General features: G+C 54.0%; 1 protein-coding gene across 1 annotated transcript in view; it reads left to right on the top strand.

Annotated features, from left to right (window-relative positions):
* ATP2C2 (ATPase secretory pathway Ca2+ transporting 2) overlaps positions 1-15,087 on the top strand; it is a 62,085-nt gene extending 46,998 nt beyond the window's left edge. The window contains exons 14-27 of the mRNA XM_084757088.1: positions 1,145-1,246; positions 2,211-2,300; positions 4,926-5,027; positions 5,487-5,643; positions 6,382-6,552; positions 7,098-7,195; positions 7,283-7,333; positions 8,321-8,487; positions 10,311-10,379; positions 10,466-10,582; positions 11,370-11,517; positions 12,766-12,864; positions 13,128-13,269; positions 14,421-15,087. Of these exons, the coding sequence (XP_084613214.1) occupies positions 1,145-1,246; positions 2,211-2,300; positions 4,926-5,027; positions 5,487-5,643; positions 6,382-6,552; positions 7,098-7,195; positions 7,283-7,333; positions 8,321-8,487; positions 10,311-10,379; positions 10,466-10,582; positions 11,370-11,517; positions 12,766-12,864; positions 13,128-13,269; positions 14,421-14,539 (1,632 nt within the window). The 3' untranslated portion in view covers positions 14,540-15,087. The remainder of the gene's footprint in view (positions 1-1,144; positions 1,247-2,210; positions 2,301-4,925; positions 5,028-5,486; positions 5,644-6,381; positions 6,553-7,097; positions 7,196-7,282; positions 7,334-8,320; positions 8,488-10,310; positions 10,380-10,465; positions 10,583-11,369; positions 11,518-12,765; positions 12,865-13,127; positions 13,270-14,420) is intronic.

The raw sequence follows: 15,087 nt of genomic DNA, 5'->3' as shown, positions 1-15,087 counted from the left end.
GGGTCTTACTCGGTAGCCTGGGCTGGGCTGGAAGTCACTATGTCGCCCCGGGTTTACTGTGTAGTAAATCCTCTTGTCTCACGCTGGTATTTCCAGGTGTGAATCACCAGGCCTAGCTCTTTATGAAATTTTAAAGCTACAGAAGGGCCTGTCACCACCCATGGCAAACGGCCCCTGAGTCACTGCTGCTCTGTCTCCCACATGGCACAGCTGTGTGCTCCCTTAACCAGCAATCTTGTGCCTGGATAGTTTTCCACAGGGCTTTCCAGAACAAAGGATCGTGAAGTGGAGGCCGACAGGCAGTGGCCTGCTCTTGTCAATAAAGTTTTCTTTTTTCTTTTTCTTTTCTTTTTAAACATTTATTTATGTGCATGTCTATTTGCCTGTGTGCCGGTGTATGCACATGAATGCAGGCCAGAAGAGGGCGTTGGCTCCCCCCCACCCCCTACCCCTGCAAGCTGGCGTTACAAGCAGCTTGTCGCCATCTAGTGGCGGTAATGGGAACTGAACTTGTTCCTTAAGAGACCAGTTTGCACCCCTAACCACTGAACCACCTCTCCGGCTACTCAATTAGCATTGTCTTGGCACCCTGTCATATCCACATTCCATGGCTGGGCGCTTTTCTGTTTTGTTTTGGTTTTGGTTTTTCGAGACAGGGTTTCTCTGTGTAGCCTTGGCTGCCCTGGACTAACTTTGTAGACCAGGCTGGCCTTCGAACTCACAGGGATCCACCTGCCCCTGCCTCCCGAGTGCTGGGATTAAAGGCGTGCACCACCACTGCCCAGCAGCTGGTCGCTTTTCAACTCCAGGCTTCACTATCTTGATTGATAGAGGCTTATGGGTTACAGTGATGTTTCCTCCTGGCTTAGCGTGCGGTTTCTCCAAAGCCCTCTGTGTTTGCACCTTGTGGCCCTTGTGTGGCCCTTGTGTGGCCACAGCCTCCACCAGAAGCGTTCACAGCCCTTTTTCATAGTGTAGGCAGCCTCTACAGTCAGGGAGAGGGCCCGGAAAGCCGGCAGTCTGCAGGGTCCTCCTCCTGTGTAGGCTCATGGCTTTAGGGTGGACCCTGGAAGAGGGAACCTGTGCCATGCAGGGTTTTGGGGTTTGGCTCTTGATGACACCTCTTTCTGCCATGTCTCTCCAGGTCAGTGGAGTCGGGTACAGTGGCGAAGGGACGGTGTGCCTCCTTCCATCCATGGAAGTGGTCAAAGGATTCAGCAACGTGTCAGTAGGGAAGCTGGTGGAAGTGCGTACTGGCTTACCGCAGTGGGATGGTGTGGGACTTGCCTGAAATGAAGGAGGCAGTTGACCGGCCTCCGGGGTTAGCTGCGGACATCACCCTCAACTGGGCGAGAGAAAGAGGAAGGGAAAGGAAAGCTGGAGCCTGGCTGAGCTCAATGGGTGGCGATCCCGGGTCATTCTTGGCACTTCCGTGTCAGGCGTGGTCCTCCACCCACGTCATCTGCCCTTACTACATGGCAGGCAGCCTCCTCACCCACAGTCCCTCCTCCAGGTGGGCCCTGCTCAGCTACCTTCCCTCCCCTCAGCCCCATCAGCCCCTCAGCTCCAGCCTTACAGACTCAGAAACAAACACAGAGAAGCCACCGGGGGCCTGATCTCAGCTCCAGTGTGGCAGGGGAGCGGCAGTCGCCCACGCTTTGTCAGCTTCTAGCCTAGAATTTTTTTTTTCCTAAGCTAGTTATGCAGTACAGAACACTTCCATAAACCCTGTGGTTTAGTGAGGCCTGCTCATCCTCCTGTGCGCAGCCACCGCCACTCTCCAGTCCCAGAGCACAGTGTCTCCCCAAATAGAGACCCACTAGTGGTCACTGACACCTCACCACCCCACCTCAGATCGTAGTTCACCTGCACCAGTGTTCCCTATGACAACTTCTGAAACCACCACTCCTCATAACCCATTTCCCAGCCTGGTGGTTACAAGCCTGGCATCCCAGCCACTCAAGGAGCTAAGGCAGGCAGTCTGTTAAGTTCAAGGCCAGCCTGGGCAACTTAGCAAGCCCTGAGTTCAGTGCCTGAAGATGGGGGAGGGAAGGGAACACACACCTGTGTGTGTCTGAGTCACTGGCTTGTTAGAAGGAAGCTCTAAGGCCGTGTCTTCGGTTGTCCAGTCTTTTCATGGTGTGAGCGAGCTCAGGGCACCGGGTGCTGCCTCCCAATATTGACCGCAGATATTGCAACCCTTGCTTCAGGCAGGCTGCGTCGCCAACAATGCTGTCATCAGAAAGAACACTGTCATGGGACAGCCCACAGAAGGAGCCTTGATGGCGCTGGCCATGAAGGTAAGAGGTCAGAAAAGGATGACGTCAGTGTCCTCTGTGACTCCCCACTTGTTCCCTTGAGACAAGGTCTCTCACTGAACCTAGAGCTAGGCTGCCAGCGAGCAATCCCCAGAAATCTTCCTGTCATTGCGAGCGCGCGCGCGCGCACACACACACACACACACACACACAGCACTGGGGTTAGAGCACACATGACCACTTGCTGGCCTAGAAGTGTTGGTTGCAGGAGAGAAAGCTCCTGCCGGGAGACATGACAAGCATCCCACTGAACTGGAAGCTCAGCTTCCGCCTGGCCACTCTGGCCTCCTGATGCCCTTAAGCCAACAGTCTAAGAAAAGAATGACAGTTGAACACTGTGTGTTTAGATGCTGGTTTCTGTGCCCAAGGTCAGGTTGCAGTCCGGACATGGGCATTATCATGGCTGCTGACAAATCTCCTGTATCAATGTTGTGTAAAGAATGCTCCCCAGTTATCTCTGATTGGTTAATAAAGAAGTTGAAGAGCCAAAAAAAAAAAAAAATGACAGTGTTAGGAGGCGGGGCTGACCCAGATTACCACGAGGGAATTGTACTACTTCTCCACAGTGGAGGTGAGAAAGATCATGTCTGGAGTGCAGGAGATCCTTTAGGGTGTCTCTCAGTGCTACCACATCCCGTGACTAAAGTCAACAGGAAGCTACAACAGCCTAATCCAGGCGGGATGACAAAGGGCACAGACCCATCCGGAATGGAGGTATGGGTCACTCTTCAGGGAAAGAGCCAAGACCTGCCGGGGTGCTTGCTGAGGGTGGAGGAGATACAGAATGGGGAGTGGTGGCCATGAGACCAGTTGCAGAAACAAGGATTATGACTGACCTGAATGTTGTGTTGTGTTTTGATAAGAATGTGAGTGTGCATTTATACACACATATTAAGCAGATATTTGTGCTTCCTTTTTCTCGTCACTGTGTTGACTCTTTTAGTTCTGTTCCTTTGGAGAACCCTGACTAGCACCCATGGGTGCTGGGGACTTAAAACCCAGGCCCTCTTACCTGCTGAGCCATCTGCCCAGCCCTACACATCTGCCTACCCCTCTCTTAAATTACTTTCACCGTTTTCTTTAACCTTTATTTTATGTGCACTGGTGTTTTGCCTGCAAGTACGTCTACGTGACGGTGTCAGATCTTGGCGTTACAGACAGTTGTGAGCCACCACGTGGGTGCTAGGATTTGAACCATGGTCCTCTAGAAGAGCAGCCAATGCCCTTAACCACTGAGCCATCTCTCCAGCCCCCACTTTCACAATTTCATTACTTAGTTTTCGGTATTGAGACTGGAACCCAGAGCATCATGTCTGGCTGAGCTACACTCCAGCCTCCCCCCACCCTTTTTTTTTTTTTACTTTGAGAAACCCCCTTGTTGCGTGATTCAGGTCAGCCTTGAACTCACAATCCTGCCTCAGCCTCTGAGCAGGTAGGATTACAGGCACACGCCATCACACCCTGCCCACCATCACATCTCCGTGCTTTGTGAAGTTCTTCTGGGGTACCATGAACGAACATCTCCTCACCCCAGAGAGGGACCCCACAGGAAGAATCAATTCCACCCAAGCCAAGCTTGGTGGATGAATGGCCTTATTGGGTTTGTTCAAAGTAGCACAGCGACCCCACACAGCCACACCCCTGCAAAGCCCACCTCAGCAAGGGTATGATGCCCCCTGAGTTGCAGAGATGAAGCCCACCCCTGATCTGGTGTGTCCCCTGCAGGGGACCGTCTGACTCTTACCTTCTCTAGCATTGTCCTTGCTGTAGCTGGGATGGGGCTGAGGAGGTGACTAGAGTGTGAAAGAGGAGTAGGGGTCTAAGGCCCACCCCCTCCTGAGGGAATGGCAACAGGCCCCGTCTTGAGGGTCTCTTGGGATGTCACGGCTTCTCAGAGGACAGCATGGCCACCACTCCCCATTCTGTATCTCCTCCACCCTCAGCAAGCACCCCGGCAGGTCTTGGCTCTTCCCCTGAAGAGTGACGCATACCTCCATTCCGGCCAGTGTCCACTGCTGTGGGGGCTGCTGGCATGCCTGTGCTTTGAGGAGGACAGGAGAGGTGGGCAACTCTTTCCAGCCATGGTGGCACACGTACCAGGAAAGAAGAGCCATCCTCCCCCCCCCCCACCCGTGAGTATAAACCCTAGGCCAGCCAGGACTACAAAGTGAGATCTGTCTCAATAGGGGAGCAGGCTCCCCACGGCTGCCTCTTCCCCATCAGTCTTGCTTCTACCACTTTGGAATACACTGTCTCTAGCGTGAGAGCTCCAGCTAACACCAGTTTACTTTTGGAAAACTGAGTTTGGCCTGCTGAGCAATAGGCCTCAAAGTCATCAAAGACCACATAAGTGATGGCCCCCCGCAAGCCCCAGGCTGCCCCTTTCCAAATGTCTTTGTTCCCCAGAAGTTTCCACAGGAGCTGAGGCAAAGGCTTGCTTCTGGGGCTAGAAAAAAGAAATCGGTTTCCTCAGGTGACACCTTCGAAAACAGGCGGCCTTCCCATAGCTACTGCTTGGGTTTCTGTATGTGGGACGCTGATGGACAGAGCTGAGCACGCAGCCTGGCATGGGATGAGTCCCTGAAAACACCCCCTCCTATGCCCTAGATGAACTTAGATGGCGTCAAGGATTCCTACGTACGGAAAAAGGAAATTCCCTTCAGCTCAGAGCAGAAGTGGATGGCAGTGAGGTGCAGCCCGAAGAACGAGGTGAGCTTGGCTTCTGTTGACACAAACTTGCTAGGGGGCCCAGGCCAGCCTGGAACTCAGGAGCCTCCCGCCTCAGGGCCTGAGAGCTGAGATGACAGTAGTGTACTATGTCTGTGCCATCAAATCAAAGTAAGGCACAGGCACCTGGAGAAAGAGGGGGGCACGCCCAGGAACTTCTGGGAGCTTCCAAACAGAAAGGTGACAGTCAGGAACCGGGCATTCTGACCCACAGTGCTCAAAATGCGGAGGGACCCTGACCCAGCTGCACCTGTGTCCCTGGGGAGCCCCTGGGGCTCCTCCTGACCCCCATTGGGAAAGTCCAGGTGTGGACCCAAGAGCCTGTGTGTGGTTCTGGTATAGACTCGAGCATGAGGCAGCCATCTATGCAGCAGGAAGCACTCAGTGACAGGTTTTTTGTTTTTTGTTTTTGTTTTTTTTTTTTTCTGTTTCTTTTCCAAGGATCAGGAAGACATTTACTTCATGAAGGGGGCCTTCGAGGAAGTGATCCGGCACTGCAGCATGTATAACAATGGGGGCATCCCCCTGCCTCTGACACCCCAACAGAAAGCCTACTGCCAGCAGGAAGAGAAGAAGATGGGATCACTTGGCCTGCGGGGTTGGTGTCACGTCTCCCTCCCCTGCCCTCTGGGGCTTTGAGTTTGCCTGTCTCCTGGGATAAGAACAGGGTCCTGGTGGGTCTGCCACAGGCCAGCTGACAGCAGTGGCCAGTGTGACACTTCACAGTCAGGAGAGAGTGCCTAGTCACCCCTAGCCACCCCCGACACCTGCTGGTCTAGGTGTGGCTTGTGCATTGGGGGTGTTGCTTGCCAGGTGCTCTAGGGCATGTGATGGTGTTGGAGGAAACAACTTTTTTTTTTTATTATTAAATATACAGTGCATTGCCTGCATGGGCACCAGATCTCATTATAGATGGTTGTGAGCCACCATGTGGTTGCTGGGAATTGAACTCAGGACCTTTGGAAGAGCAAGCAGTGCTCTTAACCTCTGAGCTATCTCTCCAGGCCCTGGAGGAAACATCTTGAAACGCGCTGGAATGTTTGTATTCCATGAGGGCAGGAGTAGGACAGGAGCTGGGCTCACCCCATCCATTACCTTGACCTCCCTACTCTGGAAACAGATGAGTGTACACTGATCCCGTGTCAGGCAAGGCCTGTCCCAGGTGTCTGTATGCCAGCTCCCGGGGCTGTGGCTGGACAATCCTCCCCTGTGCCACCTGGGCTATTGTCCACACCCCTCCCTCCCTATATAGTGTGCCTGCTCTGTCCTGAGAGTCACTGTAGGGCTTGCGAGGACAAAAAATGGCCCCCAGCAGCTGTCCTTGTGTCTCTCGCAGTGCTGGCCCTGGCGTCTGGGCCTGAGCTGGGGAGACTGACATTCTTGGGTCTCGTGGGCATCATTGACCCCCCGAGGGCTGGCGTGAAGGAGGCTGTCCGGGTCCTCTCTGAGTCTGGTGTGTCCGTCAAGATGGTGACAGGGGATGCTCTGGAGACCGCCTTGGCCATAGGTAACTGGGATAAGGGGCAGGAAGTAGAGGGGCCTCACACCCAGCTGAAGGGGCTCTGAGCTGGGTAGACCAGTGCTCCATGCTCCATCTTGCGACCAGAAGGAAGTCTACATGTAAAGTGCGGACCTACTGTGTGCTCAGGGGCTTTTCAGCTGGAGTTCCAATCTGGCTTCCTCTATTTTCCGGGTGCCTTTGACAAGTCTTAGAACCAGAACCACTCTCAGACTCAAGTCTCTTTGTTAGCAGTGGGCAAGCAGGCCTCCTCTACCTCCTCAGTTGTGTTGGCTTTGCCCCACTAAGCCCAGTGCTCTGAGATCACAGGCCAGAGTCTCAGAGCCCTCATGTGAGGTGCCACGTAGCACCACTCCCCAGCCGTGTGGCCTCAGGGAAGCTAGTCTTCACAGAGCTTTCTCATCACGGGTAAACACAGGCTCATGTCGGACACCATGACTGAGACGGGCTAAAGGCAGGTGTGGTGAATGCTGGGTGGGGCAGAACCACAGTTGAGGCCTTGGAGCTGTTCCTCAGCCCTGACTCTCTCAAAGGAAGAGCCATCGGCCTGTGTGACGAGAAGCTGAACGCCATGTCCGGCGAGGAGGTGGAGGGCATGGAGCAGGGCACACTCGCGGCCCGAGTGAGGCAGGTGGGTTCTCCCAGGGGTGGACGGGGCAGGGATGGCGGGGGTCTCCACCTCCTATGTCCACTGATGGCTCTTGACTCCATGATCCAGGTGTCCATATTCTTCAGGACCAGCCCAAAGCACAAGGTTAAAATCATAAAGGTAACTGGGCTAAAAGATGGGTGGGGCCGTCCAGGGTGGGCAGGCTCTCAGCTGACCAAGTGACAGGGACGGTGCAGGGGAGGAGGACTGCTCAACTGGCCTTGGCCTTAGCTTTTTTCTCTAGGTGCATCCCATGCACCTGTCTCTACAGACCAGAATGCTATCATGTGTTTAGCTGCAAAGGATGCTGGGAAATGCCATCTTTAGTAGGATGGGCACTTCACAGGCACTTCACAGGACCTATAAATGTGGCTGTGGGAAAGCTGGGGACCACTGACTGCAGATGCTGGAAACAGCAGTGGGAAATGGGGTGATGCAGAGAGGGAGCATTCAGGGGACCACACGGCACTGCCACGGTCTCTCTTGTCAACCAGAAGCTTGCCCTTCAGAACTTTCCCCATCTGCACCTGCCAGTCTTCAGTAGCTGTTATCCTGTTCTTTGAGGGCTGTTTGGGTGGGTCCTGGGAGATTTAGTTTTTAGCACTGAAGAATAAAGGCCAACCACATACGGTGGCTCGCAACTGTCAATCCAGTAACTCAGGAGGCTGAGGCAAGAGAATCATGGATCATGAGTTCCATGGACAGCCTGAGCTACGTAGAAAGAACCTGTCCAAAAAACAAACAAACAAACAAAAAAACCAAATGTATATATGAATGTGGGTGCACACATGGCACAGTGTCCATGCGTGGAGGTCAGGTGACCACCTGTGGGAATCAGTTCTCTCCTATTGACCAAGGGGGTCCTGGAAGACAAGTTACTAGTTGTGGTGGCTGTCACTTGCTTTGCAGATTAAGAAACTAAAGCTGAATCATTCAGGGCGTGCCCCGCTCTCACAGCAGCAGCAGGAGAGGCTACTGTGCCTAGGCCAGCTGGCCCCAGCTTCTAGAGTATGGGGTGGCTACGGCCTTGTGGTCCACCAGGCAGGGTGCCAGGAAAGGCCTAAGAGGTCCTCTGCCTCAGGCCTCCATCGCCTGCTCTTCTCAAAGACATTGCAGGAGTCAGGGGCAATTGTGGCCATGACGGGGGACGGTGTGAATGACTCGGTTGCCCTCAAGTCTGCGGACATTGGGATTGCCATGGGACAGACGGGGACGGACGTCAGCAAAGAGGCCGCCGACATGATCCTGGTAGAAGATGACTTCTCCGCCATTATGTGAGCAGCCACAATGAGCATCCTTGGGGGAAGGGTGGTACTGTGGTGGATATGAGGGGGTGTTCTTGGGGGTGCAGGGGACTCCCTGGGGACAGCTGCATCCCAGGCTCATCACTGTGGCAGGGGTTCCCCATTCCAAATGTATAGAGCTCCTCAAGGGACAGTCCTGGGCCATCCTGTCATCACTGTGGGCTATAAAGAAAGCTTAGCCCAGTGGTACTCCACCTTGCTAATGCTGCGACCCTTTAATACACTTCCTCATGTTGTGACCTCCAACCAGAGAACTTAGTTGCTACTTCATAACTGTAATTTTTGCTACTGGTATGAGTCATAACATAAATATGTTTGGAGATAAGAGGCTTGCCAAAGAGGTCGTGACCCCCAGGTTGAGAACTTCTGGCCGAGAGCCCCTGGGCGAGCCAGTAACTAGAAACAGCTGTTAGAAATCATGTTTGGGAGATGCAAGGTGCTGGGGACCTGAGTCTGACACCCCGACTCCACATTAAAAATGCAGGCAGCCCTACAGAGGCTGTTGATCCCACTGCTGTGGCGGAGACACGCAGACCCAGGGCTTGCTAACCAGCCAGCCTTGCCCGATTGCTGAGCTCAGGGCTGGTGAGGGAATCGCGTCTCAAAGCAGGAGGACAGCTTTCCTGGGATGGCACCCACACTTGTGCTCTGGTGTCCACACTCCCAAATAAAAGTCACGGCTAGAGGCTCAACAAAGAGGCACAAACCTGTGATTCCTGAGTTCAGTTACCTTCCTCTGGACTTAATTTTAACCAGCTATAATTAAGACCCTGCTCTTAAGGAAGTCACAATAGAGTGCAATAATTTCTCTGTCATTAAAAACTTCTGAGCAGCCAGGCGTGGTGGCGCACACCTTCAATCCCAGCACTCTCGAGGCAGAGGCAGGTGGATCGCTGTGAGTTCAAGGCTAGCCTGGTCCACAAAGCAAGTCCAGAACAGCCAAGGAAACACAGAGAAACCCTGTCTCAAAAAAACCTAAAAAACAAACAAACCAGGGCTGGAGAGATGGCTCAGAGGTTAAGAGCACTGTCTGCTCTTCCAAAGGTCCTGTGTTCAATTCCCAGCAACCACATGGTGGCTCACAAACCATCAATACTGAGATCTGGTGCCCCCTTCTGGCACACAGGCACACATGCAGGTGAAACACTATACAAACCAAACCTGAGCATGATTTAATGAGGGGGGGAGGGGGGGCAGGGGCGGGGAGGTTAGGGAGCGAGCGAGCAAGGGAGGGAGGGAGAGGGAGATGGTCTTTCTGTTCGTCAGTTCGTCCGTCTGTCTGTCCACAGACATAGCCCTAGGAGTGCCTATAGATGTGGCACTGTGAGGGGCAGACAGGAGCAGCCCTGGGACAATGCTAGCTGCCAGCTTAGCCTCAGGCTCCGTGAAACAGACTCAAGGGAGTAAAGAAACAGCAGGGCACCCAACATCTTCTTATGGCCTCCACACATGTGTTCTGACACATAAACCGCACAGCTACATGCACACAGGACAGACATATGGACGGTGATGGCTCTGAACCTCTTCTTCTGCCTCCAGTGTGGAGCCTGGGTTCGTTCATTCTGCTGTGCAGAGAGCAGTTATTCTACCCCTCAGCATCAGGTGGGGCCCTGCGTTTGAGCTGAGGGGAGTGACACACAGGATTTCCATAGAAGGGCTGACATCACCTGCCTGCCCCCTGTGGGTCCCAAGGGTGCCAGCAAGAGAGTTCCCTGTCCTGGGCTGAGCACACTGTGCGGCTGCGCCACACCCCAGGACCTCTCAGCCCACACAGGCTCTCGCCTCCCTTTCAGGAGCGCAGTGGAGGAAGGCAAGGGGATCTTCTACAACATCAAGAACTTCGTCCGCTTCCAGCTCAGCACGTAAGCAGAGGCAGATCTTCCTCCGTAGTCACCGGGCCCTGTACCTGCTGCATGCGTTGAGGGGCTGCCTGTCCCGTTTCCCACAGGAGCATTGCAGCCCTGAGCCTCATCACCCTGTCCACCGTGTGCAACCTGCCCAGCCCCCTCAACGCCATGCAGATCCTGTGGGTGAACATCATCATGGATGGGCCGCCGGCGCAGAGGTGAGGCAGCGGGCTGCAGGCAGGACCTCATGGGCTCCCTCTCGGGAAGCTCCAGGCTGCTGACACAGGAGCAGTTTCTGGAAGGGCAGACTGGAACCCTGTGCTCCCTCGGTTACAGTGCACTCCTGGGGCCCCTGGCTCAGTCCCACTGTAACGCCAGGCCACCACATGCAGGAAGTCCTCCCTGATCACTCTAACAGTGGTGGCCTCATCCTTGGACCTCTGTCCTGCTTTTCCCTGAATGGTCAAGTGTCATTGTTTTGACTGGATCCATCTGTTACTGTATCTGGTTAGCATGAACTTGACACAAATGATGTTTGTATACCATGGATGCTCACAAACTTATAAGTGGTTTGGGAAGGGAAGGGACGTGCAGGCTGGGTGGAGGGCACAGGAGACTTGTGTGCCCAGCAGCCTTAGTTGCTTGCACAGGGAGGTGTTATTCCCAAGGCAGCTGATGTTAGTGCCAGTGTAATCATCCACTGTGGTACATGGCTGTCTGTGAGGTAAGTCGCTGGGGGACAAGAACAGCCCCACTCCCAGGAAACAAGGGTGAGGCACGGGTCTGTGCCAGGTGTCCTTTTTAAGTTTTTGCGTTTTTTTTTGAGGTAGGCTTTCACTCTAGTTCAGGCTAGCTTGGGGATTCATTATATAACCAGCCCAGCTTTGAACTCAGAGATCCTCCTGCCTCAGTTTCTCAAAAGCCGGGATTACAGGTGTGTACCACCTGGCCCAGCTTCCAGGTAACCTTTGCTATTTCAAAGCATCACCTCCTTTTTCTCCGCAGCCTGGGGGTGGAGCCTGTGGACAGAGATGCCCTGCGGAGGCCTCCGAGGAGCATGGGGGCCACCATCCTGAACAGAGCCCTGATCCTGAAGGTCCTCATGTCAGCTGCTGTCATCATAGGAGGGACCCTCTTTGTCTTCTGGAGAGAGGTGAGCAAGGCATGGTGCTGGCTTACTCGGGGACAGCCGGCGAGCCTTGTGCAGGGTTGAGCATGTCCCCAACACGGGTGTTCTCTCCAAAGGGAGAGAGGCTCACACATAGAGAGCAAAACTTGGTGCTGTAGGAGGCTGAAGAGTGGGTGGGGAGAAATATGTGGGCCATGTCCTGGGGCCAGAGCCATTTTTTTATTGTCATAGGACCCCCCCCCCTTTACGCTCTGACACTATCTTAGCCCAGGTAAAATTTCATGGCCCATTGGGCCATGAGGCCTCTAGCATGGTATATGACATGGCCTCCAGGGCATCCAGAGTTCTGAAAGCCGGGGTGGAGGGATGTACACAGGACTGAGGTGTGTCCCAGCCTGGAGAAGATTCCATTAGGTGGGGGGAAGATAAGGCAGAAACTATCTAACTTGCACCCACAAATCCATCTCACTGGGGCTCCAACCAGCCCTTGTGATAACCCAGTTCAGGCAGACATGGCCAGGCTGCAACTGACGTGTTTACCATGCCCAGTTTGTGGTCAGCTGTCTTACACTCCTTTATAAGGACATGGGTTCTGGTCTGTGGTTTCTGCAGTGGCTTGACCTGTGAGGCAGTTACCCACCAAGAAGGTGGTTCCCACCATTCCTAATGCAGAGACCCTTTAATACAGTTCCTCATAACGGGCGTGGTGGCACAGGCCTTTAATCCCAGCACTCGGGAGGCAGAGGCAGGCGGATCGCTGTGGGTTTGAGGCCAGCCTGGTCTATAAAGCAAGGCCAGGACAGCCAAGGCTACGCAGAGAAACCCTGTCTTGGAAAAAAAAAAATACAGTTCCTCATGTTGGAGTGATCCCCAACCATAAAATTATTTTCATTGCTACTTCATAATGTAATTTTGCTACTGTTGTGAATTGTAACTATCTGTGCTTTTTGATGGTCCCTGTGAAAGGGTCCCCCATCCCCAAAGGGGTCACCATCCCTTTCTCTGCTTCCTTCCAGCTGTGCTGGCAGCTGACACTTCTCCCAGGATGGGAGTCCCCTGGGGCCAGCACAGAACATAGCACAGAGCCAGCTTCTAGCGTATATACCTTTGGGGCCCGCCATCCTCAGGCAGGACCCACAGGCCACCCTGGCATACTGTACCCCTCAGCTTTAAGGCAGAGAGTCCCCTCCTTCTTCTGCCTATATACTGCCTATATGCTGCCTATATACTGCCTATATACTGCCTATATGCTGCCTATATACCGGGTTCCAGATCCCAGAGAACGGCACCAGCACCCCACGCACCACCACCATGGCCTTTACCTGCTTCGTGTTTTTCGACCTCTTCAACGCCCTGAGCTGCCGCTCTCAGGTGAGCGGGGCTGACACTGCCCCAAGCCCCCACTCCTATCCCTGTGGACGGGGACACTGTACCACTGCCTCTCTACACTCTTGGCAAAGTTTTGGAGAGAAGGTTGCGGGGATCAGCTTTCATGCCCCCAGTGGCTCCAGGACCGACATACCTTGACACTGTCACTTGGTCCAGGTGCACACTTAAGGAGACACAGATGGCCCGGTGTCTCTGGGGCACACTGTGTGCTTGCACCAGCTTGCTCATGCCTCCCCTCCCCACAGACCAAGCTGATATTTGAGATCGGCTTTTTCCGGAACCGCATGTTCCTGTACTCGGTTCTTGGCTCCCTCCTTGGGCAGCTGGCCGTGATCTATGCCCCGCCCCTGCAGAAGGTCTTCCAGACAGAAAACTTGAGAGCGCTCGGTGAGTAGCCAGAACAGAAACAAGTGGACTCCTGAGCCTGGCCACAGAGTGGGAACTTGAAGTCAGGGACACCCTCAAAAGACAGGCTGGTCCACAGGCATCTATTCTGTAGCACGGCACATAGGGGAGGGAGGGGGACACAGACACAGGGAACACAAAGGAAACCCCAAAAGAGGCCCTTTTGCTGAGAGTGGGCACTGGGCTGGGAGTGGGTGGCAGCAGCCTCATGATTTAGCAGTTAGGGATGTCCAAAGGCCACTGTGTGCACGCCCTGCCCTGGAACTCAGGACTCCCCCACAGCCAAACACAAGTGGGGACAGGAAGCAAACAGCCCAAGAATAGCAGTTGTAGGTCCCCACCTTTCCTTCTGTCCCAAGTCGTTCAATGACCATCTCCACCCAGGCGTGGAGGACAGAGCGTCAGCTCCCAGATCCAGTACAGAGCATTGCTCCAGCACAGCTGACTACAGGCCCAAAATGGCCACTTGCAAAATGTGCAGGTAGAGCACATGAGACCACAGAGCAGGCCAGGATGGACACCCCACCCTGTCACCTAAAATTGATGCCCCCAGTGGGTGTGCCCTATGGAAGCAAGCAATGAAAGGGAACCTTGGGGCTGGGAGAAAGGCTCAGTGGCCAACCAGCCTGGCTGAAAATGGTGAGATGCTATCTCAAAAAAGGAAGGTGGAGAGCAGAGACAGCCAAAGTCAACCCCTGACCTCTGCCTGCACATTCACGCAAGCCCACACACAAAGAAAACCCATGTGCTGGGGCTGTAGCTCTGTTGCTAGAGTGCTTGGTTGGCACACACAAAGCCCTAAGCTCCACCTCCAGCTCCATGTGACCAAGGCGGACCAAGGGGAGAGACGCAGGCAGAGGATCAGGAATATAGTCCTCAGCCTCACAGGCTTGATGCTAACCTGAACTACCTGAGACCCAGCTCAGAAAGACAAGGAACCGACAAGCAAGTTGCTAAGCAGCCTTTTCCACCATGGGCAAGAACGTCAGCTTGCCAGTGGTGATTTCCATAGGCTTCTTCAAGAGCGCCAATGCCCCTTCCCACAAGTCTGTTAGGAAGCACGGAGGGGGACATGCAGCACGTGGTGGGTGGCCTGAGGGGGCACTGCTGTCTGGGCCTCTCTCTTCCTGCAGATCTGCTGCTGTTAGCTGGCCTGGCCTCATCCGTCTTCGTTCTGTCCGAGCTGCTCAAGCTGTGCGAAAGGTTCTGCTCCGGAGCCAGGACCACCCAGGCGCTCCCGGAGGCTGTGTAAAGGAACCAGTGTGTCACGGCCCTGACTGACCTGTGTCCTGTCCCCATTCTTCAGCACTGTCTGCTCCAGGGGGCAGAGTTTAGGACCATGCAGCATCAGGACCCCCAGCTCCACGTCCTCCTGGCCTGCTGGGACATGCCATGTGCAGGGCAGGCTGGAGCTTAGACTAAAACATGGCACTATTTATTAAACCACTGTGTTTTTTTAAGCTGTCTGTGTTTGAGCAATGCATGACAGCAAAGGGCTTCGCAGCAACCAGAAATACAGCCACCCTGCCCACACCTGTCCCCTCTGAGGCCTTGCTTCTTACTGCTGCTCTACAAAGAGCTATGCCTCAGGATTTGGAGTCCCCAGGGCTCCAGGAGGGAAAAAAAAGGCACCAAATACTCCACAATTATGATTTATGTAAAAATCTAATTCAGAACCAAAGAAAAACAAGGTGGTGGCACCGAGCGTGGAAACTCCACAGACCTTTACACTCGCCGTGATGGAAACACAAAGATGCAAAATGTTCACTAAAATAAAACGCACTGCTGACAAGGATGCCT

This window comes from Acomys minous (genome assembly GCF_964271855.1).
Source record: "Acomys minous genome assembly, chromosome: 14".
NCBI classification, from domain to species: domain Eukaryota; kingdom Metazoa; phylum Chordata; class Mammalia; order Rodentia; family Muridae; genus Acomys; species Acomys minous.
The sequence above is the reverse complement of the archived record's forward strand: the minus strand, read 5'-3'. Positions and strand labels throughout refer to the sequence as shown.